The sequence below is a fragment of the Sinocyclocheilus anshuiensis genome, unplaced genomic scaffold (genome assembly GCF_001515605.1).
Source record: "Sinocyclocheilus anshuiensis isolate Anshui unplaced genomic scaffold, SAMN03320099.WGS_v1.1 scaffold355, whole genome shotgun sequence".
In the NCBI taxonomy this organism is placed as follows: domain Eukaryota; kingdom Metazoa; phylum Chordata; class Actinopteri; order Cypriniformes; family Cyprinidae; genus Sinocyclocheilus; species Sinocyclocheilus anshuiensis.
In genome coordinates, this window is record NW_015549571.1 from 1,794,442 (window position 1) to 1,820,188 (window position 25,747).

General features: G+C 38.0%; 1 protein-coding gene across 1 annotated transcript in view; it reads right to left on the bottom strand.

Annotated features, from left to right (window-relative positions):
- Nucleotides 1-25,747, bottom strand: part of LOC107657355 (myosin-IIIb) — a 142,163-nt gene that overhangs the window by 78,183 nt on the left and 38,233 nt on the right. The window contains exons 12-22 of the mRNA XM_016445397.1: nucleotides 18,882-18,947; nucleotides 13,673-13,828; nucleotides 10,193-10,277; nucleotides 9,740-9,856; nucleotides 6,964-7,068; nucleotides 5,266-5,349; nucleotides 4,863-5,065; nucleotides 4,686-4,784; nucleotides 4,455-4,569; nucleotides 4,238-4,364; nucleotides 236-446 (exon numbers count right to left, since the gene is read on the bottom strand). Of these exons, the coding sequence (XP_016300883.1) occupies nucleotides 236-446; nucleotides 4,238-4,364; nucleotides 4,455-4,569; nucleotides 4,686-4,784; nucleotides 4,863-5,065; nucleotides 5,266-5,349; nucleotides 6,964-7,068; nucleotides 9,740-9,856; nucleotides 10,193-10,277; nucleotides 13,673-13,828; nucleotides 18,882-18,947 (1,368 nt within the window). The remainder of the gene's footprint in view (nucleotides 1-235; nucleotides 447-4,237; nucleotides 4,365-4,454; nucleotides 4,570-4,685; nucleotides 4,785-4,862; nucleotides 5,066-5,265; nucleotides 5,350-6,963; nucleotides 7,069-9,739; nucleotides 9,857-10,192; nucleotides 10,278-13,672; nucleotides 13,829-18,881; nucleotides 18,948-25,747) is intronic.

The window sequence follows — 25,747 nt, forward strand, 5'->3', positions numbered from 1 at the left end:
GTGATGGGTTAGCTGGGCCAGTGTATGTTGTGATTGGCAGCACTCGGCGCCTGGTCGGGAAATGTCATGCCCCTTAACATAGCTGCCAGCTTCAGTGTAAACATTGCGTCAAAATCGTTTGTTCGTCTGCTTTGGGAAAGCTAGCGTGTCTCCGACATAGTGATAACACTCGTTGCCTTCTCTAGTGCAGCTCGAAGGATGCATCCCTGATAATGACTGTAATATTTTATCGTACCAGATGTTAGTGTCAGGCTGCAGCAGTGCATTAATGCGGTTCACTATCCAGCTGAAGAGGCGTCCGTACAGGGCTTTAGACATGGCGTCTCTCACATCAGTGGCCTTGTCCACAGTGTTGGTGCGAATGATGGTTTCTCCTCGAGTTACCACGCAGTGGGAGGTCAAAGCTTCCTGAAGCTCCTCAGAGCCGATACTGAGCAGAGCGGCTGCTGAACACAGCAGATACAGACAGAAGAACATCAGGAATGGACCTATGCCTCTCATCTTTTGTCTTTCATAAGTCAATTTGTTTCTAACACATCCGTGAGATTTATTTCATTAGGAGAATGTGGGTTCTGTAGATGCAAACCAAGAAACTAACATTCATGAAATCTCTAAAAGGTTTTAAATACTAAATATAAAAGCATCAATAATGCATCCATCTTGAACATATCAACGCTGACCAACGTCAACAGACAGACTTTGTCCAATCAATGTATTACCCCATCGATGTCTGCTGTCATTGGTCAGTGCTTGTTTTCGCCAGTTGCACATATTTTGCCGTTCGTCGGGCCGTTGAATGTATGAGAAGTGACATACTGCAATGTGATGATTGTCAAAGTTGTTCTGTGTTTGTCAGTGCAGTGTGAATTAGCCTTTAAACAACCAAATTAGCAAATTTCTCTACTGTTGTATCTGTAATCTAACATCTGAAATACAGTATTTCAAAACATTATATTCCAGGTTTAACTACCCTAGTAAAAAATCAATATATTGAAAATACATTTATAAAACGGATAGTTCAGGTCCTTGATTCTGATTGGTTGAGCCGCATTCGAAGCTGTTGTAAATTTACACTACAAACATACACCTTTGTTTACTTCTGTGTGTCGCTCGGCAACCACTTTATTGGAACCACAACAGATTCTGAGGAACTACATTGTTTGGTGGAAGAATACTGTTTTTATTAATATCATTACACTTTATTTGCTCTGTTTTATTCTGTGAAACCTTACTACGTATATGGAATAACCGTTTTATAAAAACAATAAGCCCCGTGAAGCCGTGGTTTACAGTGATTTTATAACAGTTAAGGGGGTTTTAGTCACTCCGCTTCGCGTCGTACCTAACAACGCCCCTTAGCTGTTATAAGTTCACTGTAAACCACGGCTTCTTGGGGCTTATTGCTTTATTATGTCATACTAAGTATAGTTAAAATCTATTAATATATTTACTAACATATCACTTGAGTCTTACTGATATAAAAATTATAATTAAACTTTATTTGGAGTACTACTTGTGCACAATGCACATTTATTAATATTAAGCCTAAAATGTGTTTTAAATGTGTTTTAATGTCACTGTTGATGAGGATGGTATGATCTTTGAATAATATCAGTCTTTAAATGCAAGATATTTAAAGTGTACCTGAAGTATCCTTGCAATAGTTCCACTTATATATACTTCAGCATATCTTTAGTTGGACTTCAGCACTACTTCTGCACAATTAAAGTTCATCAAGCACAACATTAGTTGTTCCAACTCAGCAGACTTTAAGTATACCAGTTTAGTATACTAAAAAGTATTGTAAGGTATTTTTATTGAGCACATCAATTTGTAGCATACTTATATATATTCCAAATACATTTTATTTTTCACTAGGGTAGTCATGGGACAATGTAGTGACCTGTAGGTCTCGGATATTTGCATTCATAGAAGATTCAGAGTGTTTCTAATATTCTCTGTATTCAGGTTAATCAGGTTAATTATTGACAAGTGGCAACAAACTAACTTCCATCCTAACTAGTCAACAAATAAATAAATACATTAAATACATAAGAGTGATTATACAACAGAGAGCTGTTAAGGGTAAGCCAATTAAATGCATTCAAGGAGATTGTTTATTGTGTTATGATATATTTTACATTATTTACTGAAGCAATAAGCCCTGTGAAGCCGTGGTTTACAGTGAATTTATAACAGCTAAGGGGCGTTGTTAGGTACGACGTGGAGCGGAGTGACTAAAACCCCCTTAGCTGTTATAAATTCACTGTAAACCACGGCTTCACGGGGATTATTGCTTTTATAAAACGGTTATTCCATATAGGTAGTAAGGTTTCACAGAATAAAACAGAGCAAATAAAGTGTAATGATATTAATAAAAACAGTATTCTTCCACCAAACAATGTAGTTCCTCAGAATCTGTTGTGGTTCCAATAAAGTGGTTGCCGAGCGACACACAGAAGTAAACAAAGGTGTATGTTTGTAGAGTAATTTACAACAGCTTCGAACGCGGCTCAACCAATCAGAATCAAGGACCGGAACTATCCGTTTTATAGATTGGTTGAGCCGCGTTCGAAGCTGTTGTAAATTACTCTACAAACATACACCTTTGTTTACTTCTGTGTGTCGCTCGGCAACCACTTTATTGGAACCACAACAGATTCTGAGGAACTACATTGTTTGGTGGAAGAATACTGTTTTTATTAATATCATTACACTTTATTTGCTCTGTTTTATTCTGTGAAACCTTACTACGTATATGGAATAACCGTTTTATAAAAACAATAAGCCCCGTGAAGCCGTGGTTTACAGTGATTTTATAACAGTTAAGGGGGTTTTAGTCACTCCGCTTCGCGTCGTACCTAACAACGCCCCTTAGCTGTTATAAGTTCACTGTAAACCACGGCTTCTTGGGGCTTATTGCTTTATTATGTCATACTAAGTATAGTTAAAATCTATTAATATATTTACTAACATATCACTTGAGTCTTACTGATATAAAAATTATAATTAAACTTTATTTGGAGTACTACTTGTGCACAATGCACATTTATTAATATTAAGCCTAAAATGTGTTTTAAATGTGTTTTAATGTCACTGTTGATGAGGATGGTATGATCTTTGAATAATATCAGTCTTTAAATGCAAGATATTTAAAGTGTACCTGAAGTATCCTTGCAATAGTTCCACTTATATATACTTCAGCATATCTTTAGTTGGACTTCAGCACTACTTCTGCACAATTAAAGTTCATCAAGCACAACATTAGTTGTTCCAACTCAGCAGACTTTAAGTATACCAGTTTAGTATACTAAAAAGTATTGTAAGGTATTTTTATTGAGCACATCAATTTGTAGCATACTTATATATATTCCAAATACATTTTATTTTTCACTAGGGTAGTCATGGGACAATGTAGTGACCTGTAGGTCTCGGATATTTGCATTCATAGAAGATTCAGAGTGTTTCTAATATTCTCTGTATTCAGGTTAATTATACCGGCAATTGACAAGTGGCAACAAACTAACTTCCATCCTAACTAGTCAACAAATAAATAAATACATAAAACATGACTGAGTGATTATACAACAGAGAGCTGTTAAGGGTAAGCCAATTAAATGCATTCAAGGAGATTGTTTATTGTGTTATGATATATTTTACATTATTTACTGAAGCAATAAGCCCTGTGAAGCCGTGGTTTACAGTGAATTTATAACAGCTAAGGGGCGTTGTTAGGTACGCGGTGGAGTTAAGGGTAAGCCAATTAAATGCATTCAAGGAGATTGTTTATTGTGTTATGATATATTTTACATTATTTACTGAAGCAATAAGCCCTGTGAAGCCGTGGTTTACAGTGAATTTATAACAGCTAAGGGGGTTTTAGTCACTCCGCTCCACGTCGTACCTAACAACGCCCCTTAGCTGTTATAAATTCACTGTAAACCACGGCTTCACGGGGATTATTGCTTTTATAAAACGGTTATTCCATATAGGTAGTAAGGTTTCACAGAATAAAACAGAGCAAATAAAGTGTAATGATATTAATAAAAACAGTATTCTTCCACCAAACAATGTAGTTCCTCAGAAACAGTTGTGGTTGCAACAAAGTGGTTGCCGAGCAACACACAGAGTAATTTACAACAGCTTCGAATACGGCTCAACCAATCAGAATCAAGGACCAGAACTATCCATTTTATAAAGCTATTTTTGTATTTAATCATTTTATTAAGGCTCTTACCATTATCTAAGGCCTCAGAGTCGGGCACCTCACTCTTGTCGCTCTGATGTTGGGAGCTGGTGGATGTAAACTCAATATTTCCTGTGTTTAAAATGCCTGATAGAATTCTGTACACAGAATTCACTTCCTGTATATAAAAATATAAATCACAAAGGGTGAACTATCCCTTTAATAATTGTATAGGATTAAGAAATATAAATCAGAATTCCAGCTGTACCTCTTCAGTAAATCCTATGATACGGAAACAGTCCTGAATGGCGTCAAACTGCTCCTCGTAGAGTTTGCTAGAGATGATGTCCTGCATTACTTTACCATTGACACAGGCGATGTATCTGAAAGAACAGAAACGTAACGTGAATCTCTGATCTCTGTCAGTGACACACATGATCTGGATTCAGAAATACACATCTTTATAAGAGTCTGTTTCACTTCAAATAAACACACAAACCTGGGGGCAGTTTTGTTGGGTAGCCTGTATTTTTTGAGGTTGTCTTGGTGGTAAAGACCAGCATAGATGTAGTAAAATATATGGAAGTTTTTCTCGCCCCTGCAAATTAAAAATATAAGCTGTGAATAGTAATTATTGTTAAAAATGGCCACAGATCTAGGCACAGTGGTTCCTCACGTAGCCTGTTTGATGACTCTTGATTTCTCCAGAAGATACTCAGAGATCTTTGCACCCATCACGGCCCCTGCAGGTGTGAACTGCATCTCCAGATATTTCCCGAAGCGGCTGGAGTTATCGTTAATGGCTGTGCACGCGTTACCAAACGCCTCCACCAGGGGATTCACCTGAAGAATCTTCTCACGAAGTGTTCGATTATTAGCCTTGAAATAGAAAAGAGTGTGACCCAGATTTTTGATCTGCGAATCTTACAGCCACAGATGATTACATCACTACAGGGAAAATGATCAGGAATCTCATGATAAAACACAAAGATTGGTTACTGAAACATTTCTTTAGAGCACACACAGTAGTGTTTGTATGAAGTGTGTTAGCTAAAGTATAAAAGATACGAGTAACCAACCTTGCCCAGAAATGTGAGATGCTGGACGATGAGGTGGGCACTCTCGGTTTTACCCGCTCCACTTTCTCCACTAATGATTATACACTGCACAGACAAAACAATACAAATATATAAACACTCATTCCACATATATACACAGAAGCACCAATAATAAGATGTTTATTTTTTATTTACAGTAGTCAACATTTGAAGTGGATCAAAAAAAGTTCATCAAAGTTTTAGGACAACTTTGATGAAAGGTTTCGATCCACTTCAGATGCTGACTACTGTATTTGTATATTGATGTATATTTTTATTTACCTTTATTTATTTATTTATTATTTTGCTAGACATGCAATTGGAAGAAAATATATGAAAAAAGCTAACCATTGTATATTCAAAAAATAAATAATATCTCAACTATACCACAGAATATTATTAGACGAAATGCAAAACAATATAATTTGAGATCTGATAGAAATCTGGAAATTTGGTAGACAGCTGGTTCATAAAAATAAAAGAAAAAAAGACAATTCTCCTTTCATGCATCTACACTACAATTCAAAAGTTTGGGGTCTGTAAGGTTTTTTTTTTTCTTTCAACGTTTTGGAAAGAAGTCTCGTATTCATTTATTTGATCAATAAAGTAAAAACAGTAAAATTGCAATTAAAAACTTTTCTAATTAATATATATTAAAATGCAGCCATTACTCCAGTCTTTTTGGGTCACATGATCCTTCAGAAATTAGTTTAACATGCTGATATGCAGCTCAAGAAACTTTTCTCATTATTATCATTATTAAGAAACAGTTTTGTGATTAATATTTTTCTGGAAATCTTGCTTTTCCCCCCAAGAGGTTAATGTTCAAACTGCATTTATTTGAAATAGATTTTTTTTAACATTGTACTTTTTGATTAATCTTATGTGTCCTTGCTGAATAAAAATATAAATTTTTGTCTCTCTCAAATTCAAATTCTCTATTCTTTTTATATTCTTTTTATTTATTATACAATTAACAAAAAACAAAAAAAGGCCTCCAACACTAGCTTGCTCTATTCTTTTTCTATTCTATCGGTTTTCTTTTTTTTATTATATAATAAAAAACCCTTGCTATATGTACTGCATTAAGCTAACTGAGACTTGTCTTAGCACTTGCGTATCATTGCTCTTTTGTTGATTTTGATTGCTTCCATTGTCCTCATTTATAAGTCACTTTGGATAAAAGCGTCTGCTAAATAACTAAATGTAAATGTAAAATTAAATCTGAACTCGTATCTAAACATTCATTCATTCATTCATTCATTCATTCATCCAATGGGGGCCTTCAGGTTCATGGGAAAATTAAACGTTTTTTTGGTAGGTTAAAGTTTGTAGGTTAAATGTGATCCTAGTCATCTTTTTCTAGAAAGGATGGATGGTGAGCATTTTTGGAGCACTTCTTGGAACGTGAGCATGCTGTGTCCGTGTGAATTTCCTGCCCGTAAAAATGCTTCAGTATCATGTAAGAATTGGAGCTGGTAGTATAACATAAATTACTAAATGTAAATGTAAATAAACTAGTGTGAACACTGTTTAAAGAGAAAGAGACCACTGGTGAACCCCACATAAATATTTAAAACCATATTGAAAGTCAGTCTACTATGTCTCTGAACCGTATATATCTTAGATATACTCTTTATTGTTTTAGGAATGAGAGTGCAGACACACAGAAAGCAGTACCTGGTCTTTGGAGAGGGCGACCATGCTCTGATAGGCTGCATCAGCGGTGGCAAAGATGTGCGGGGGGTTAGTGGAGCGTTTCATCCCGTGATAAAGCTTTGAGAACTGAGAACAGACACGAAACTACATCTTAGTTCTCTCTCTACAAGGAAGCTTTGATTCAGAAAGCCAGCTTGAAGTGTATGGCGTTATTTTAATGACAAATGTCGAGAGCGCATTATTGTAGCGTGAAAACACATTAATACAATGCGCGAGCGCGAATCTCTTCACTCGCGGGCGGAGAAAACGTGTCTCTCCTCTCACTCAAACTGTGTCCTGTGCACTCGCAAATCTCTCTGTGCTCATGCTCTATAGATATTAATTATTTTCGCACCTGAATTAAACGTGTCAAATTGTCTAAAGTTATCATTATGCACATATTATCAAAATCAGAACTGAAAACAATGGATTTAAAAAAAATAAACTCCCAATAAATGTCCAAACAGCAATGCTATTAGAGCATTTATTGTATTATATCTTGCATCATTTACATCTATGTTTGCATTTGATGTTGATTTGAGGAGTTTTTACTTATTATTGTCATCATACCAACTGAGAATTTATTGCAATGATTTTAAATTCAGTTGAGGTATCTGACATATTATGACATAACATTAATGTTTTAACAGCTAAGGGCTATAATAGCCATAGGCTATGTCCAGGGTGATGTGTAACAGTTTGTGTAGTATGAGAGTCAATGTAATGGTAGGGTGACCTCTGGTGGCGATCAAACGGAAGTCCATGGACCGGATTCGTGACAACAACAAAAAAAAAATCAAGAAAAGGCCATGCACAAATCTGTTTTGAGACTACTTTTTAAAAGTGCAGTTTGCATTTGATGTTGATTTGAGGAGTTTTTACTTATTATTGTCATCATACCAACTGAGAATTTATTGCAATGATTTTAAATTCAGTTGACGCGTCCAGTTTTGTGCGAGCGGAGAGATTCGCACTCGCGCGTTATATGAATGTGCTTTCGCACTACAATAATGCGCTCTCGACATTTGTCATTAAAATAACGCCATAGTGGCTCCCCACAACACCAAGCGAATTACACATTGTACACATAAGATGGTTTAAACAAAGATGGCCTGCTTTAGACATAAATGATGCTTTAGTGCACAGCCTGATGTTATTCAGTTGAGGTATCTGACATATTATGACATAACATTAATGTTTTAACAGCTAAGGGCTATAATAGCCATAGGCTATAATATGTTGTTTTTAGATAAATTGCTCAGAGACCAACCAGTTGGACAGAGGTTATATGTACTAATCATCCAAGCACCCAATTCCTAGCCATTTCTATAGGCTACATTTCATTACAGGGGTCATTTAAACTGGAAAGAAATTAAAGATCCATCTTTGATTGTCAAAAGAAATTCCAGGTTCCGTTCTCTCAACCAATTAGATTTCACATAGTATTTTCATTGGTCAGTTGTGGAGGTCTGATTGGTTTAAGCTTTATTTACATATATAGCGCCTTTTAAAACAGTGTATACAAAGTAGCCTACTTTACAAAGAGATGCATACGTGCATTCGCAGAAAAGATCAAAATACAAACATAAAATAGATATAGTAAAACAAAGTAGCTACAATAACCAGTTTATGTTAAAACAAAAATACAACTGTTACGGGGCGAACGAGACGTGAGATGTGCGGATCCATCTGCAGGCTTTTATTAGACAGAGACGTGGTCATAACAGGCATGGGTCAAACAATGGCAAACAGGTATATTGAGGGCAAGACACAAGAGTAGTCCAGTAAACGGACGTGGTCGATCTCCGGCGAACGTAATCCTGAGGGCGAGGCAAACGGGGAATCCACAAGATGAGCTAGAGTCCAGGCGAGGTGCAAACACAGTCCGAAACAGCAAGGCAAAGGGTAATTCCAGAACAGGCTATAAATTTCAGGGCAGGCAGAGATCAGACAAAATGAGATAACAGGCAAGGATCAAGAAACGGGTAAACAGACTAAGAACAAGGCTATACTAGATTCAGAAACTTGGAATGGCTCCGTAAAGTAGCTATCACTAGATGAGAGATAAACGCTAAACAATACTCGGCGTTGAATGGTGGTGTGAGACTGATTTATATAGTGTGTGTTATTGGTAGCAGCTGTGTGTGATTGGTTTCAGATGAGCTTGTGATTAGTGCAATGGAGCATGGGAAATGTAGTCCAGGGTGATGTGTAACAGTTTGTGTAGTATGAGAGTCAATGTAATGGTAGGGTGACCTCTGGTGGCGATCAAACGGAAGTCCATGGACCGGATTCGTGACAACAACAAAAAAAAAATCAAGAAAAGGCCATGCACAAATCTGTTTTGAGACTACTTTTTAAAAGTGCATAATGATAACTTTTGACAACGTTTAATTCAGGTGCGAAAATAATTAATATCTATAGTGCATGAGCACAGAGATTTGAGAGTGCACAGGACAAAGTTGGAGTGAGAGGAGAGACACGTTTTAAGTGCGCGCACTCTCTCCGGGCGAGAGCAGCGTGTATCTGAACGCGTCCAGTTTTGTGCGAGCGGAGAGATTCGCACTCGCGCGTTATATGAATGTGCTTTCGCACTACAATAATGCGCTCTCGACATTTGTCATTAAAATAACGCCATAGTGGCTCCCCACAACACCAAGCGAATTACACATTGTACACATAAGATGGTTTAAACAAAGATGGCCTGCTTTAGACATAAATGATGCTTTAGTGCACAGCCTGATGTTGCTCCTCTCACCTGTGGAGAGTAGATGTTGAGGTTCTGGAAAGGGTTAAGCGCTATGAGGATATCACCCACATATGTGTAGATCTGCAGCTCCTGATATCGCCTCTGAAGATGTGTAATGATTATTTCCTATAAACGAGAAATGCTGGAGATGGAAATGTATCTTTGTTGTTTATACTACAAGATTCACTGAATTCACTGAATTTGAGCAGACAGTTTAGTAATTGAATTCCATTACATTTTAAAGTCAACATAAAATGCCAACTGCATCTCATTTTACTTTCAGAACATTATGTTATGTTTTCATAATGCATTTTAATGGAGTTATGCAATTATTTGGAAAAACTGATCAAAAATACGTCCAGGAACACATACTAAGAAAGTCGATTTTAAGGTAAATTTGTTGACTTTACATCAAAATAAAATTATTTCGATTTCGATTTCAGCTAAATCATCTAAATATACCTCATCTAAAACCTCCAGGTTCACCAGATCATCATCAGGACAGCTCTCAATGATCAGGGTTTTGCGAGTATTGATCCGCTTATGCCTGTAAAACACAATACAGCTTCACTAAACATGAAATACTAAAAAATCTATTCAATCATAAACAAGTAATTTATTGAGTTGAAGTGCCATTGATGTCTGTAGCACAAATGACCCTGGAGCACAAAAGCCATAAGTAAATGACATAAAAGTCATAAGTAGCACAGGTATATTTGTAGCAATAGCCAGCAATACATTGTATGGGCCAAAATTATAGATTTTTCTTTTATGCCAAAAATCATTAGGATATTAAGTAAAGATAATGTTCCATGAAGATATTTTGTAAATTTCCTACCATAAATATATCAAAACTTAATTTTTGATTAGTAATATACATTGCTAAGAACTTCATTTGGACAACTTTAAAGGTGATTTTCTCAATATTTAAATTTTTTTGCACCCTCAGATTCCAGATTTTCAAATAGTTGTATCTCGGCCAAATATTATCAGATCCTAACAAACCATACATCAATGGAAAGCGTATTTATTCAGCTTTCAGATAATGACTCATGGTTTTGTAGTCCAGGGTCACAAATATTATAGGACTAGTTAGTTACATGCATGCTAAATATTTAGAGGAGGTTTGTCAAAATCCTTAACCCTAACTATTAGGACCGGTAATAGTGATGCGTGCCTTAGTAAACACCAAAAAACAAAATCTGGTAGCACTTTATTTTAAAGTGTCCTTGTTACACATGTTACATGTACTTACTATTATAATAACAATAAATTATGCATAATTGCATGCAAGTAACCCTAAACCGAACCCTAATCCTAACCCTAACCATATAGTAAGAACATGTAGTTAAATCATATTACTCAGTACTTAAATGTATAATTACACTAACAAGGACACCTTAAAATAAAGTGTAACCCAAAATCTAGCATGCGGCATCAGGGTGTGATGCAGGTCTATCCTCTGGGGTTTAAAGGCTATTATAGCGTCTAGTCTAAGCACTTCATCAGCGTTTGACCCGCTATTGTATTTTTGACCTTTAGATCATGAGGAAGCAGCTGCTCTATTCACAGCTCTTAAAACCCATAGGGCCCCGGGGACATGACAGTGTACAGACACGATACACTGCGCTTTATGTGTGTGTGGCTGTGTTTCTGTGTGTGCATCAGTGTTCCCTCACTCTGTAATCACTTCACTGATATTTGCCATCAGTGACTAAACAGAGAGAGCACAGCCAAGCTCATAATCTCATTACGGCTCTCTCACTGTCACTATCAGGCTAGCAGATTATATGTGGCCTGGGGAATGAGTGGCTACAATCTGGCAACCCTCTGACTGTTTATTCATAATTACAGAGTGTACCAGCCACCACTTTCTCAAAAAAGTTAAAATTGTCTTCATAGACACCCAAGAACAAGAGTAGTTAACATCCTGCCCTGATCGCTGTGTCTCAGTCAAGTGGAAAAGATGTAAGATGTAAAATTCCCTCTGTCGCATTGAATTCATCAGGGACTGTGAATCCTCCTGTAACCCTGAATCAGAGAGATGTGGTGACAGGGTTAAGAGTACTAATGCTTCAGACGTATCTTAGTACAGAAATGAATCGCCCAAGCAACATAAACATAACATAACCCCAAATATATAATTAAAGTGAAAAAGTGGTTTATTTACCATTTATATTATTATTGCCATTTATTTAAAGGGCATTTTTATGTTGGTCTAATCAAAATCAGGGTCAAAATCAGTTTGTCTAAAAGTAACTAACCCTCACTTTGCATGATACATATTTTAAATAATCGTCACAATAAACATGAGGCCTTTCAAAGTTGTTTTTGTAGTAGTAAATAAACTAAATTAAACATTGACTAACAAAATGTTTTTAGTTTTATCTCAAGTAAAAAAAAACAAAAAAAAACTTTATATTAAGCTAATTTAGCTTTTGTTTATGATGCAATTAAGTTGTAAAAAGCAAAAACATTTAGGTCACCCTCTCCAATATTTTGGGAAATTTGGGGAAAATTTGTATTGCAAACAAATGCTATTGTTTTGAACTTTTAATTATCAAAGAATCCTGAAAAAAAAAAAAAAAAAAAATGATTAATAATAAACTTATTTCTGATCATGTGACACTGAAGACTGGAGTAATGATGCTGAAAATTCAGCTTTGATCACAGGAATAAATTACATCTTCAAATAGATTCCAGTCAATATACTATATATATATATACGTGTGTGTGTGTCTGTGCGCGCGCGCGCGTGTGTGTGTGAGTGAGTGTGTGTGTATGTGTGAGTGAATGTGTGTGTGTGTGTGTGCGCACACGTTTGTGTATGAATGTGTGTGTGTGTGTGTGTGTGTGTGTGTGTGTGCGCGTGTGCGTGCGTGCGTGCGTGTGCGCGCGTGTGTGTGTGAGTGGTCTTATGACTATAAAAGACTTTCAAAAATAATTTAAAAATCTTTCCAGCCATCTTACCAATCTTACTAAGTTTTTAACTGAATCATGCTGATTTTCATGTGAAAGGCCAGTCTTTGTCAAGCTTTAGAATACAGTAAACTAAAATATTTTACTTTGTTCAATACGTTCATATTTGATATTCAGCAACTTTTAGACGAATCTAAAGGCCAATTTGAGTTAATTTTATAACTCAACTATTGAGAATACTATAGGCAGGGTGGTCATTTAAATTCACAAGGCCTGTGAATTTTGTAGGCCCCCTGTCCCCTCCTCAAAGGGCCCAAAGAATAGGTAATACAAGATCTGCAGGATTTTAAGGGTCTAAATTAACATTTTCAAGGAGAACCCAGTGGAAACACTTTCTTTCATTATGTGTAGCGTCTATAACAGCATCAGAGCTATCCGTTTGACTTGTACGCAGCCGACGACTGAATCTAATGCTCCTGAATGCCAGCCTCTCAGAATAACCCGAGGGGCTTCATTCCTCCACAGATAACACTGCCATCTGCTGGAAAGAGGAAACCCTCAAAGTGATAGATGACACAGTACTACAAAAAACTCAACCCACATGCTGTGATTCATAGATTTCTAGACTGTCACAACAGAAAGTCTCACTGTTTCATATTTAGACGTGATAAATCCACCGCGACAGCTCTGCATCTATAGAAGACAGTGATAAATGCAAGTCAAGCGCCTCACAATGACCGCTGTCAATGTGCAAGGCTGCCAGATCTTTGGCCTGACCCTGAGACGAATCAGAAAGCACTTCAAAATGACAATCTATGATTGGCAGGCTATTATAAACCAAACAAATAATACTTCTGTTTAACCCACCCGTATATTTATAATCTCAAGCGGTGATGTTTAACGGTCAGCCTTTTTAAGCATGTGCCATGATGTATTTTTCTCTGCCTCATGAACATCTGGATGTGATTTCAGAAAAGTCAGAGTGTTGTTTGGCCTGCGGTTTGTGTTGTGGGCAGGATGTACCTGGTCTTGGTCCTGCTGCCCACGTCCTGTTGCTCGCGGATGAGGACCGACAGCTGCTGTCTGAGCCACGTGTCTTTCCCATGAGCCTGTTTAATGAACGGATGCTCCAGCAGATGCGTCACTGATGGACGCGTCTCGAAATCCTTTATCAAACACCTGCAGATAAGAGAAGGGATGAAGGGGGGAAATATAAGAGAAGACAAACAGAAAGCTGAGAAGCATGCAATGTCACAAACGACACGCATAACAGTTTTCCATATAATGACATGGAAATCAATGTGAAAACTGATTAATAAATGAAAAGCGAACAAGGAAAACGTCCTGCACCTTCAGCGAGGTTAAGCATGTCACCATAGTATCCAATGTAAACAGTCTTATCATGTGTCTACAGGCCTGTCTCTTTTGTTCTGGACTACATGCATGCAAGTGTCCTCCTGCTCCGAGACTGTGGTTACCTGTTGATCATGTCTCATGACACCTTTGCATATTTCTTTATGATCCGTGTATGATATGTAATGATGGGCAATTTTAGTGTACAGCAAATCTTACAAGTACATTTAATTTCATGACTATTTCTTAGCACACTTATATACACTTTTGGTAACACTATATTTTAAGGTGTCCTTGTTACATGTTGCATGCACTTAATATTATAATAACAATTACTTATGCATAATAATTACATGCAAGTAACCCTAAGCCAAACCATATAGTAACTACATGTAGTTTACTCAGTACTTATATGTATAATTACACTGAAACAAGGAAACCTTAAAATAAAGTGTAACCACACTTTTAAAAAGTGCACTTTGTAATAATATCAAATTAAGTTTTACTTGAAAGTTCATTTTGAAGTATGATTTAATAATCTTTTGTCGTGCTATAAAGAAGTACACATATTCTGATGTTTTGACTAACATACTGTGCTAAAGCACACATACTTATTTATAATTAATCATAATGTTCTATTGTGTTATTTAATATTATATAAAATTTCATATATTTTAAATGACTACTAAACTGCAAGGCAACTTTATTACAAATGTGTAATTACAAATATTATTTAAATACACGACAAACAGATGATTGTCAGTATTCAGCAGTACATTGTATCATATTTCACTACCTTTAATTATGAAATTACTAAAGATGTACTTTAGTCCTACTTAAGTGGGTCAAAAAAGCACTTTAAAGTTTAGGTAATTGCATTTAATATAAATGTAAACAATAATGCATTTCATTTCATTGTGATTAACATGCAATCAAGTGACTCTAAACAAAGTATATTATTTCCAAAGCAAGTACTCCTTTTCTAGTGTTCTAAAGTGTACTTCTTTTTCACAAGGGTAGTCACCAGCTGGACTGAATTTGGCTAAATGTCTTGACTTTCCCCATTCCTCTTCATCTGTCCAGTTTGGATTTCTTTTCTTGTTTCCCTGTTTTCCGGAAAGTAAAGCACTAAGCACAGTGTCCGTCTAAATCTCAGTGGCCTGCTTTACTCTCGACTGAAACTGCGTCTGTGCTGAGACCAGCCCCTCTAGAGTCTAGACCCCATTAAAAGCAGTAGATTAGCCCCAGGGGTCTGTCATTAGCGCTCGGCATGGCTGAGGCTCTGATAGCAGAGCACAGGCCATTCAGCTGCACAATTACACACACATTCATAACACAGCAACAACAGCGTGCTGTTATAGTACACACACAGGCAGAGAGCAAACAGCCGGCACCTCGTGATAACATTGTGTCCCTGTACACCACACACACACACACACACACACACACACACACTGACAGGATTTACTCAGCAGAATTATTTCTGATCTAATGGCTCTCAAAACACAATTTTTCAGTGTGATGTTTATAAAAACCCTCATCTAGGCTGAAGCAGATTTATTGTGGCAAACACAAACGCTGAGCGATGCATTGCAATTTTTTTCTTTTGAGTATATGTGTTTTTCCCCAGCTTTATTTAATTAATGATCACATCATAATTAGACAAGATTTATGCAGACAAATGCCAGTTTTCTGAATAGTGATACTGGAGCGTATAGGTTGTGGACAGCAAAGCATCTTCAGCTCAGTAAATACTCCTCGTAACAGAAGCACACACACACACACACACACACACACACACACACACACAAAAACTGGTTCTTCAGCGGTTCTTTGTGGTAGTTGAGGTGCTATATAGCACCGCTAAGTGGTTCTTTGGCTCGTAATCATAGGGAAACCAATTTAAGTGCTATATAGCACCTATAGAGAACCTGTAATGGTTCTTCAGCGCTTTGCGGTAGATAAGGTGCTGTATAGCACCATCTTTAAAGATATAGTGCAATATTTGAGCAATATAGAAATATATTCATACTGTCATTTCTAATAAAGTAAATTTAGTTCAGTCATGAAACTCTAGATCCCCCACTACAAGCTGTCAGATAATCACAAATCAATATTACATGCAACCCATGGCTGTAACTATACACGAAGCATAATTAATCTTAAATACAAAACTACAATTCAATTAAAATTAATTTACTACATTTTTATAATACAAAAATAGGCTCATTTTCCAACTGCCCTAGAGTTAAACGGTTGAGTTTTACCGTTTTCGCAATGATATTACGCAGCGCCTGAAAATAGTCCCCAGCTAGGTAACTTCCAATAAGCCTATTTTCAGGCGCTGTGTAATATCAGCCTTAATAAAAAGCCATATCGGCCTAGAAAATCACAACTTTAAATTTTCTGTCGGTCTTAGTACACGATGTAACTACAGAAGAGTCCAGTTTTAAAAAGGAAAAATATAGAAACTCTTTGGTCTTAACATAGAGGCTATGTTTATGTTAATTTTTAGGTTGCTTTTTTGATATCTGGCAACCTTTTGCTTGAAGTTTGGAGTGAAGCCGAATTCTATTTGCTTTACTAAGTAATTAGCTTAAGCTTAAAACAAATTTAAAATAAAAAATATATATATTTTAGAGACGCTTTACAGACAAATCTGAACTGAGTTTCCATAATTGATTCTGCTATTTCCTGTTTATCTCTTTATACAATACAAATTGTGTCAAATAATTTGACTTGACTTACTTTACCGTGGTAACACTACTCACTATCCCCTTGTTATTGAATACTTTGGATGACAGAATGAAGTAAAAGATGGCAGCCACATTAGTCGAACTCAAGTAATTATTTTACCTATCAAAAATCAAAGTGCACCTTTAACGAACAGTTCAGGTTAAATGACAGAAGATAATGCTTCATAAGCATTCTATTCTAGAAACTAATAGCTAGTTAACAGCTCTTCAAAATCTAATTACACATCCATCAAATTTATGAACTGAGAAAATGAAAAGAGGATGTCAGAAAAATGGTATAAGCTTCCACAGTCATACTACAGTACACGGAGTCTGCTGGAATAACCTGCGGTTAAGTGTCTTGCTCAAGGGCACAATGGTGCTAGTTAATGGCTCAACCAGTTTGAGACTTGCAACAATCAACCTTGAATTTTAACCACAACACCAACTGCTATGTGTGTGGCAGACATTACACTCAGGAGCACTTAAAGAGCACTCAGGATAAAATCCCACCAGCACACAGAAACACACACAAACACGCTTAATGAATATGACTGCGTCTGTGCATTTAATTCATCACGAGCGGCCAGCAGACCTGCCACACTAACAAATGAACAACTAACACAAATAAATGAGTCAATTAGCATTCACAGCCCTCCTGCCGCGCACACAGCATCCCTCTCTCTGATGTTTTCATTCTCAATAATGAAATAATAATCTGGGCTTTTCATTGCTTTTATGTACACAGTCACACACACAGAGAGCCAGGCCTCTTTTATTTACAGGCTGTCTGACAGGAATTAAACCGTATGCCTGAGAGGCGTTTGTGGAAACTTCTCACTGCATGTTTTGCTCATACAGAAACAGCCAGAATTGGTCTTGTCAAGTGAAATTACAGCTGAACACACTGACAGGATGGAGGTACAACAACACCAAAAGGATCTGGACACTTAAGCCATAATCAAAACATCTGAATGTCATTGTGTTAGATGTCAAACAAATCAAGAGACATTCATTTTTAGGGAAAGATACACAAGCACACTAAAGCAAAGCATTTCTGACACTCATGTCTGATTTTCCTGTGCTTTTTCTCAAGATCTTGTTTTGAATTGCATGTTTTCCTCGTCCTGCGCTGGCTCCTCCCCCTCGTTTGCCCTGTTATCTCCTTATTTCCCTGATCATTAGTTGATTTGTCCCACCTGCACTCCTGATTTCCTTACCTTTAGATCCCATTTGTAAGTCCTCATCCTGTTACTGGTTTATCCGTCATTTGTCCCGTCTCTGTGCCATGTGTCAGTTGGCACTATTTTCTGGTTGTCTACCAAGATACAGTCCCAGCACTTGCTGTTCTGCCCAGTTTGCTTTGTTGATTGTTTTGTTCTTGTATAGCTCTCTGACAGTTTTTAGTTTGCCAGCTGTCTGGTAGTCTGGGCCTTTTCTTTCTTTTCAAAACGTTTTATATTATTATTGTTGTTGTTGTTTTAACGCCCTGACAAAAGGGTGTTGTTTATTTATTGACTTATTTGTTTGTTTGGTTGGTTCATTTTTGTTTGAAAGATATCTCTTATGTTCACCAAGGCTGCATTTATTTGATCAAGAAACAGTAAAAACAATAACATTACAACAAATGACCATTTAAAATAACAATGTTTACATTTTAAAACAAATAACTCTTTTAAATAAATAAATAAATGTTGAAAACCGTTTTTTTGGGGGGGGATTAATGGAAATTTCAAAACAACAGCATTTATTTGAAATAGATTTTTTGTAACAATGTCTTTATTGTCACTTTTGGTTAATTTAATGCATCCTTGCTGAATAAAATAATTAATTTCTTTAAAAGGAAAAAAAAAAAAACTTACAACAAACAAAACAAACAAATCAAACACTTACTGAACCCAAACTTTGGAATGGTAGCGTGTATACAATAAATGTTCAAATTTATTACTTTTTTTTTTTTTCGGAACCACTGAGAAATTCTAACACATTTCCTGTCTGATCTAAATACTCAGTATTTCTCAGTACTTAACACAGATTCAGGAGTAAAAACATGCAAGTGGCTTGAAGTAAAACATAAAACACAATGCTAGTGACAGCACACATCAAAAGAGTACAGAAGAGAGAGTTGAAGCTGCTGTACTCACTGAGCAATGAAGTGACAGAAACTCCTGCACCAGTGCTTGGGCTGGCGGAGGGTAGGAGACGGGTTCCTGCAGATAAAACACAAAGACACAACACTCGTGAATGAGACACAAGCAAACGTATCGGACTGGCCTCATTCAGGGAGGGTAAATAAATTACAAAGCTAAAGGGCAACTGTGTTTGTTCAGAACAAATGTCTGTTTGCATTCATCTCCCAACACAAAGAAAAGCAAAAGACACAGACACGTCATTCAGGTACAGACCTGTGCCCAAGAACAGCTATTCAGAACAGCTCCTGCAGAAATCAAACACTGCAGTCCTACTCTAAAATCAATATGTTCTCTTACCTTCTCTTTTTACTGTCACCATCAAAATCTCCCAAAACTTTCTTACATTAATTGCGGACTTCAGGTTATAAATACAGCATATTGTTGCTATGCATTATTATATTAAACTACTGCATTTGTGACAACGTAGGTTTTAGCAATGATGTCTGGGAGAGTTGTTGTAGTATCACTGATAAAAAAGTTGTTTTTATATTTTGCATTAGATCGTATTTTTCTATATTTAAATTTTAGTTTGTTTAGTTTAAGTTTTTGAAATTTGTTGTTTTGATCTTTTTTTTTCAGTTATTTATCTACTTTCAGTTATTTCAGTGCTTCAACTTAAACTAAATGAAAATGAGCATTATTATATTTTATTTTATTTCAGATAATATTTATTTTATTTGAATTAATTATTTTTTTTTTTAGTTTTAGTTTATGACAGTAACCCTGTCAGGAGGGCAATTTGAAGCTCTCTTCTGTAGTGCAATCCAAATAGTTTTATTCATATTGCTCTTTCTTTCATACACAACTCTGGTGCCTCAGAGGACTTCGTTACTTCAGTATATATTATAATATATTATTATATTTTCAAAATATTTTCAAATTATTGTTATACTATTATAGCTTTTATTATTATTTTGATTTCATTTTTATTTTTATATTCTCCATTAAATTTGAATTTTAGTTTTATTTTGTATTATTTATAGTTGTCATTTTCATTATTTCATGTATAATACTTCATGTTTAATATGTCTCTATAGATCTAGTTTTATTTTAGTTTTATTTCAGTTTTTCAGTTTTATTTCAGTTACTTTTGTACTTCAAGTTAAGCATGAAAAGAAATATAAAAATACATATATTTTTTTTTTTTTTGTTTAATATTTTTGTTTAATTCAGTTAACATCTAGGGCCAGTTTTATTCCGAAATTTCTGCAGGTGATTTACTAATAGTTAATAGCAAAATAGTTTAAGACATGCTTTTTTTTGCGCAAATGCCAGTAATTTGACGAGCGCAAACGTTAGTAAAACGTGTTGGGTGATTCATTTGAATACTTACCTCCCATAACTTTTGTCTGAAAGGGAAACTTACGGTGGCCGAGAAGTGCAAAACAAATCACAATTCTGAAAACAAAATAACAAATTACAAACGCAAATGCAAGTCTAAAAAAACAAAATAACAATTCAGAAAACACAACAACAATTCAGAAAACATTATAACTCAGAAAACACAAGGACAAATCCGAAAACAAAATAAGTCAGAAAACACAAGGACAAATCCGAAAACAAATTAACAAGTCAGAAAACACAACGACAAATCAGACAAACCGGAAGAGGTAGGTATAGTTTGAGACAGCGCCATTGGTTTGGGATTACTCACCGCTGACTGGACGAGACATCTGTCAATCAACGTATACAGGAAGAACCAGCCGAAGAACAGCAGAGTCGTGGTAGAGAATAAAAAATACAGGGTGTCTATTTACATTTAGTTTAAAGTGGCTGTAAATCATCAGTTCCAGTGGCACAGATGGATAAGCGCATGTCTTAGGCTTTTTGGCGCGATCGACCCGGGTTTTTTTCTCCCTTTTCAAATCTCGTATTAGCAATGGATTCTATTTACACTGGATTTGAAAAGGGAGAAAAAAAAGGTTTGGCAAAAGGCGGGATCGAACCCGGGTCGATTGCGTCAAAAAGCCGACAACAAATGCTTATCCATCTGCACCACTGGAGCTGATGATTTACAACCACTTTTAACTAAGTGTAAATAGACACTCTGTATTTTTTATTCCATAGTAAGGGCAAGTCATACAATACATTTAAACTGAGCTACTTTAATACCATCTCCGAACTTTCTACCACGACTCTGCTGTTCTTCGGCTGGTTCTTCCCTGTATACGTTGATTGACAGATGTCTCGTCCAGTCAGCGGTGAGTAATCCCAAACCAATGGCGCTGTCTCAAACTATACTTACCTCTTCCGGTTGTCTGATTTGTCGTTGTTTTCTGACTTGTTCATTTGTTTTCGGATTTGTCGTTGTGTTTTCTGACTTGTTATTTTGTTTTCGAATTTGTCTGTGTTTTCTGATTTGTTATAATGTTTTCTGAATTGTTGTTGTGCTTTCTGAATTATTTTGTTTTTTAGACTTGCATTTGCGTTTGTAATTTGTTATTTTGTTTTCAGAATTGTGATTTGTTTTGCACTTTTTGTTCACCGTAGAAACTCCTAGAAATGCATATTCAATAAGGTCGTGCAAAAATAACTGTCCATGCCTTTTCAGTGCTAATTCTTCACTGCGCGTCTTTAGTAGAACCTGACAGTACTATTTTAACGCCAAAAGACGGTTTGTGCTGGTGCAAGCTGTTAGTAAAACTGACCCTTAATTTGTTTCAAGTGGCATTTTTTTATGGTTTTAGATGTAATTTTTGGTTTAGTTAATGATATTAACCCTGTTTGTTGCTAGGTTGAATGATTGTTTTATAGGCCTACATTGTATTTTATTTTTATTTTTTCTCACAAAAGTAACCTGTGGCAAGTTTAATCCAGTAATTAATTAGGAATCACAGTTGCCAAAAGGAGTCTGCCAGACTTTGACATGTATATATTGCCATTATTATGAATTTTAAAAGTCATTATTGCTGGTCTTCAATGATAACTATAAGTTATTTTAATAAACACAAGAAATAATAAAGGTTCATGATATTTTCCAAAAACCAAACATTTCCAAACTTTTGAAGGGCACTGTACAATATATATTTATGAGAACTACCCAACCTTTTTGTTTTGACTTTTCCATTTCCATTTTTGCATGTGTGTTTGAGTGACAGTAATGACTGAAGTACGTCAAACCCCACAAGCCCTCAGCACTTGAGTTGAGAGTTTTTACTGCAGAGAGGCAGACTTAAGCGAGTCTTCAGCTCTTCAGTAGAGCAAGGCGTATATCAGATGAGCTGCTGTATATCTCAGTGAGGTGGAGTTGTAAGTGTTGAAGTCTTTAAGGCGCAGACTATGGGCCAGGGACGTGTCGGTTCGCTGCTGGATGACAAACGAGCCGCCCTGCAGAGTGTCTGGCAGGCAACATCTGTCCGCAGAGCTGCCGAGTTATGAGAGCGAATAATCCCTCTGTCAGCTACACTCAGACAGAGCCATCTATTAACTCACACACACACACTTTCACATGCCCATATATTAGCACACACACTCTCACAGGCTCATTTATTAACACACAAGCAGCTCTCAGTGGCTGTGATGCTGCGAGGCCTCAACCTCTGGGACAGTTTTAGGCCATCAAAGAAAGCATAATTTTTAAGAGCAACAGGCTGGAAAATGTCTTCCTGAACAACATAGTGTACAGTGCATTCCAGCCTCAGGATGTTCATTGGAGACATTTGTATTCGAAAAAGTGTATTTGTTTAAATTTATTCATTCAAACCCTTTAATAGAAGTGCGCTTAATTGTATTGAATGTGCACTAGTAGTGTACTTCAAATCTTAAAAGTGTAGGGAACGAGACACTGCATCCTCTAGGGGTCGCTATGGGGAACGCCTCCCTGTAAGGTAAGTGTTTAAGTCTTTAAGGCGCAGACTATGGGCCAGGGACGTGTCGGTTCGCTGCTGGATGATAAACGAGCCGCCCTGCAGAGTGTCTGGCAGGCAACATCTGTCCGCAGAGCTGCCGAGTTATGAGAGCGAATAATCCCTCTGTCAGCTACACTCAGACAAAGCCATCTATTAACTCACACACACACTCCAGCGTGACCAGTGTCTGAAGCATAAATGTAAACGCACCATTGCTATTGGTCAGTGACAACCTATGTCGTCATCACCAGCGCAACCACAGTATAAAAGGGCGCCAGGAGAACACGTCATCCGCTTCTTTGTCTGAAGATTACGTCCAAAGCATGGCAGGAGACTAGAGGACGCAGTGTCTCGTTCCCTTCTCAGGGAACCATGGTTACATACGTAATCTGGGACGTTCCCTTCCGAGGGAACTTCGAACTGCATCCGCTAGGGGTCGCTATGGGGAACGGTAAACCCACGCCACCATGCTGAGGAGAGTGCATGCCAATACTGAGGCGAGCACTAAGTACCAACTCAACCAAATCAGAGGAGTTGCCCCTAGGACGTTTCTGACGGCTGTTAGTGATATGATCCCCTACGGCCGAGCTGTGCCAAAAAACTTACCTGCAAGGGCTGGCTCATGAAAAACCCGAGTCCAGGGCAAAGCTCAAGGCTTGGAATCATAAAGAAAGGATTAATTTAAGGGGATACAGCCAAGAACCAGGGCTGGCAAAAACCCATATCCTGGCTTGTAACACAGGGACTACTTCCCGCTCTGAGAGTATAAGATACCCAGGGGAGTTAGTAGCAACACCCTGTCTACAAAGTATGTACACGGAGAGTGGGGCCCAAGGTAAAACCGGGGCCAGAACCATCTCAGAGAAAGGGGACGAGGTCAGCATCGTGCCACCCTTACCCAACAAGGGTTTTTAAAAAAGGTGCTCAAAGACTAGCGTGCACACTTGCCAATGATATAGACTAGAAAAAGTGCCCAAAGAACTAGCGTGAGCACTTACCATAGATATGGATTTAGAAATACCGTTAATAAAGCCACAGCAACCATGCTCAGGAGGGAGCGGCGTGCTCATAGAAACACTTCGGAAAGAAGAGAGCACTACCAAGCTCAACCATACAGGTATCAACAGAGATACAGCAGAAGAGTGAAGCCCAGGAAATCCGGGGCCTAAATCCACTCAGAGAAAGGGGACGAAGTAGATCGCATCACCCTTACCATAAAGGATTTTAGAAAGGTGCGCAAAAGCCCAGCGTGCACACCTACCATGATTATGGAATTTAAAGAAATGCACAGAGAGCTAGCGTGTGCCCTTAACTATAGCGGCAAAAACCCCCAGGAGCAAGATTCTCGACTCTCCGCAGAAAGGAGAAACAGTCGTCCCATCCAGATTGTAATGACCTACCCGCAGAGAGGGGAGCACCATGCTCAGAACGCAAATAGAACTCCAATAGGGGGAGCTGCAAACTCCCACCATAGAAATAATTGACCAAGGAAGTCACAAAAAAGACTTTACTACTTGGTGTGCATCATATGATTATGGGAGCAGCGCTCTCGATCCTAGGCTGAGGCAAGCCCTCAGGCTCAGCCAAAAAAACCCAGCTCAGGTCTAAAGAGGCCCCTCGAGGCGAGACCGAGCAACCCTCAAAGGCCCGCAGGTCCTGAGGTTGCAGTACTCATACTGAGGACATGAATGACCAAGGAGGCTTCTCGGGGAAGCCTACCAACTCGGAGTCGAAGTCCAGCCAGCACGGGGGTTTACAAGCCATCAGGATCCTGCAAGTCAGCATAAGTGATGTATCCTCAGCAAGGCTCACTGGAAGAGAAAGGAAATGCTTCCATCTAAGAATGAAACAGTACAACATACATGTTAGAAAAAGGAATCTCAGCGGAGACTGAGATATTAAAACAATGCAGGACAAGAGGCACTGCAATGCAAAAAACTAGTCAAGGCTAGCAAAGAAGACATGGATCATACTCACTAGGGCTGCACAATTAATCAAAATTCTAATCGCGATTACAATTATGGATGTAAAACAATGCAGGACAAGAGGCACTGCAATGCAAAAAACTAGTCAAGGCTAGCAAAGAAGACATGGATCATACTCACCCACCAAGGCTCACACACCTGTCTCCCCCCGGACCTTCAGTAGGTAGTTCTATGAAACATAGAAACTAACCGGAACATCATTGGTTCTTGGAGGTTCTTACCATGATTAGGGCAGGAAAGGGTTAACAGGGGAATTGGGGGAGGAAGACGAGGGTAGATGTAAATAACCTAAGAGGGAGATCTGTCCCGGTCCGGATGAGAGTGTTGGGAACGCCTCGTCTGGATCACCTCCCTCAGGTCTTGCCTCTGACCCCTCGACTCGCGCCGCCTTCTAGACCTGCCCGCAGGCGGAGGAGGGGCACGAGTCGTGACACTAGCCTTCTTAACCTGTCTTTGGTCCTTAGACCAAGACAGGCCAGGACCCCTTTGTTCGGGCTGAGACCTGGGCCTTCGTGGGATGAAGGACTTAATAGCAGCTGAGTGCGCCCTCACCTCCTTAAACTTCTTGACAACCGTCTCGGCGGAAATGCCGAAAAGTTCAGAAGGTGAGACCGGCGCATCAAGGAGAAAGCCCCGATGTCAGCCAGGTTATTGGGGGAGGAAGACGATGGTAGATGTAAATACCCTAAGAGGGAGATCTGTCCCGGTCCGGATGAGAGTGTTGGGAACGCCTCGTCTGGATCACCTCCCTCAGGTCTTGCCTCTGACCCCTCGACTCGCGCCGCCTTCTAGACCTGCCCGCAGGCGGAGGAGGGGCACGAGTCACGACACTAGCCTTCTTAACCTGTCTTTGGTCCTTAGACCAAGACAGGCCAGGACCCCTTTGTTCGGGCTGAGACCTGGGCCTTCGTGGGATGAAGGACTTAATAGCAGCTGAGTGCGCCCTCACCTCCTTAAACTTCTTGACAACCGTCTCGGCGGAAAG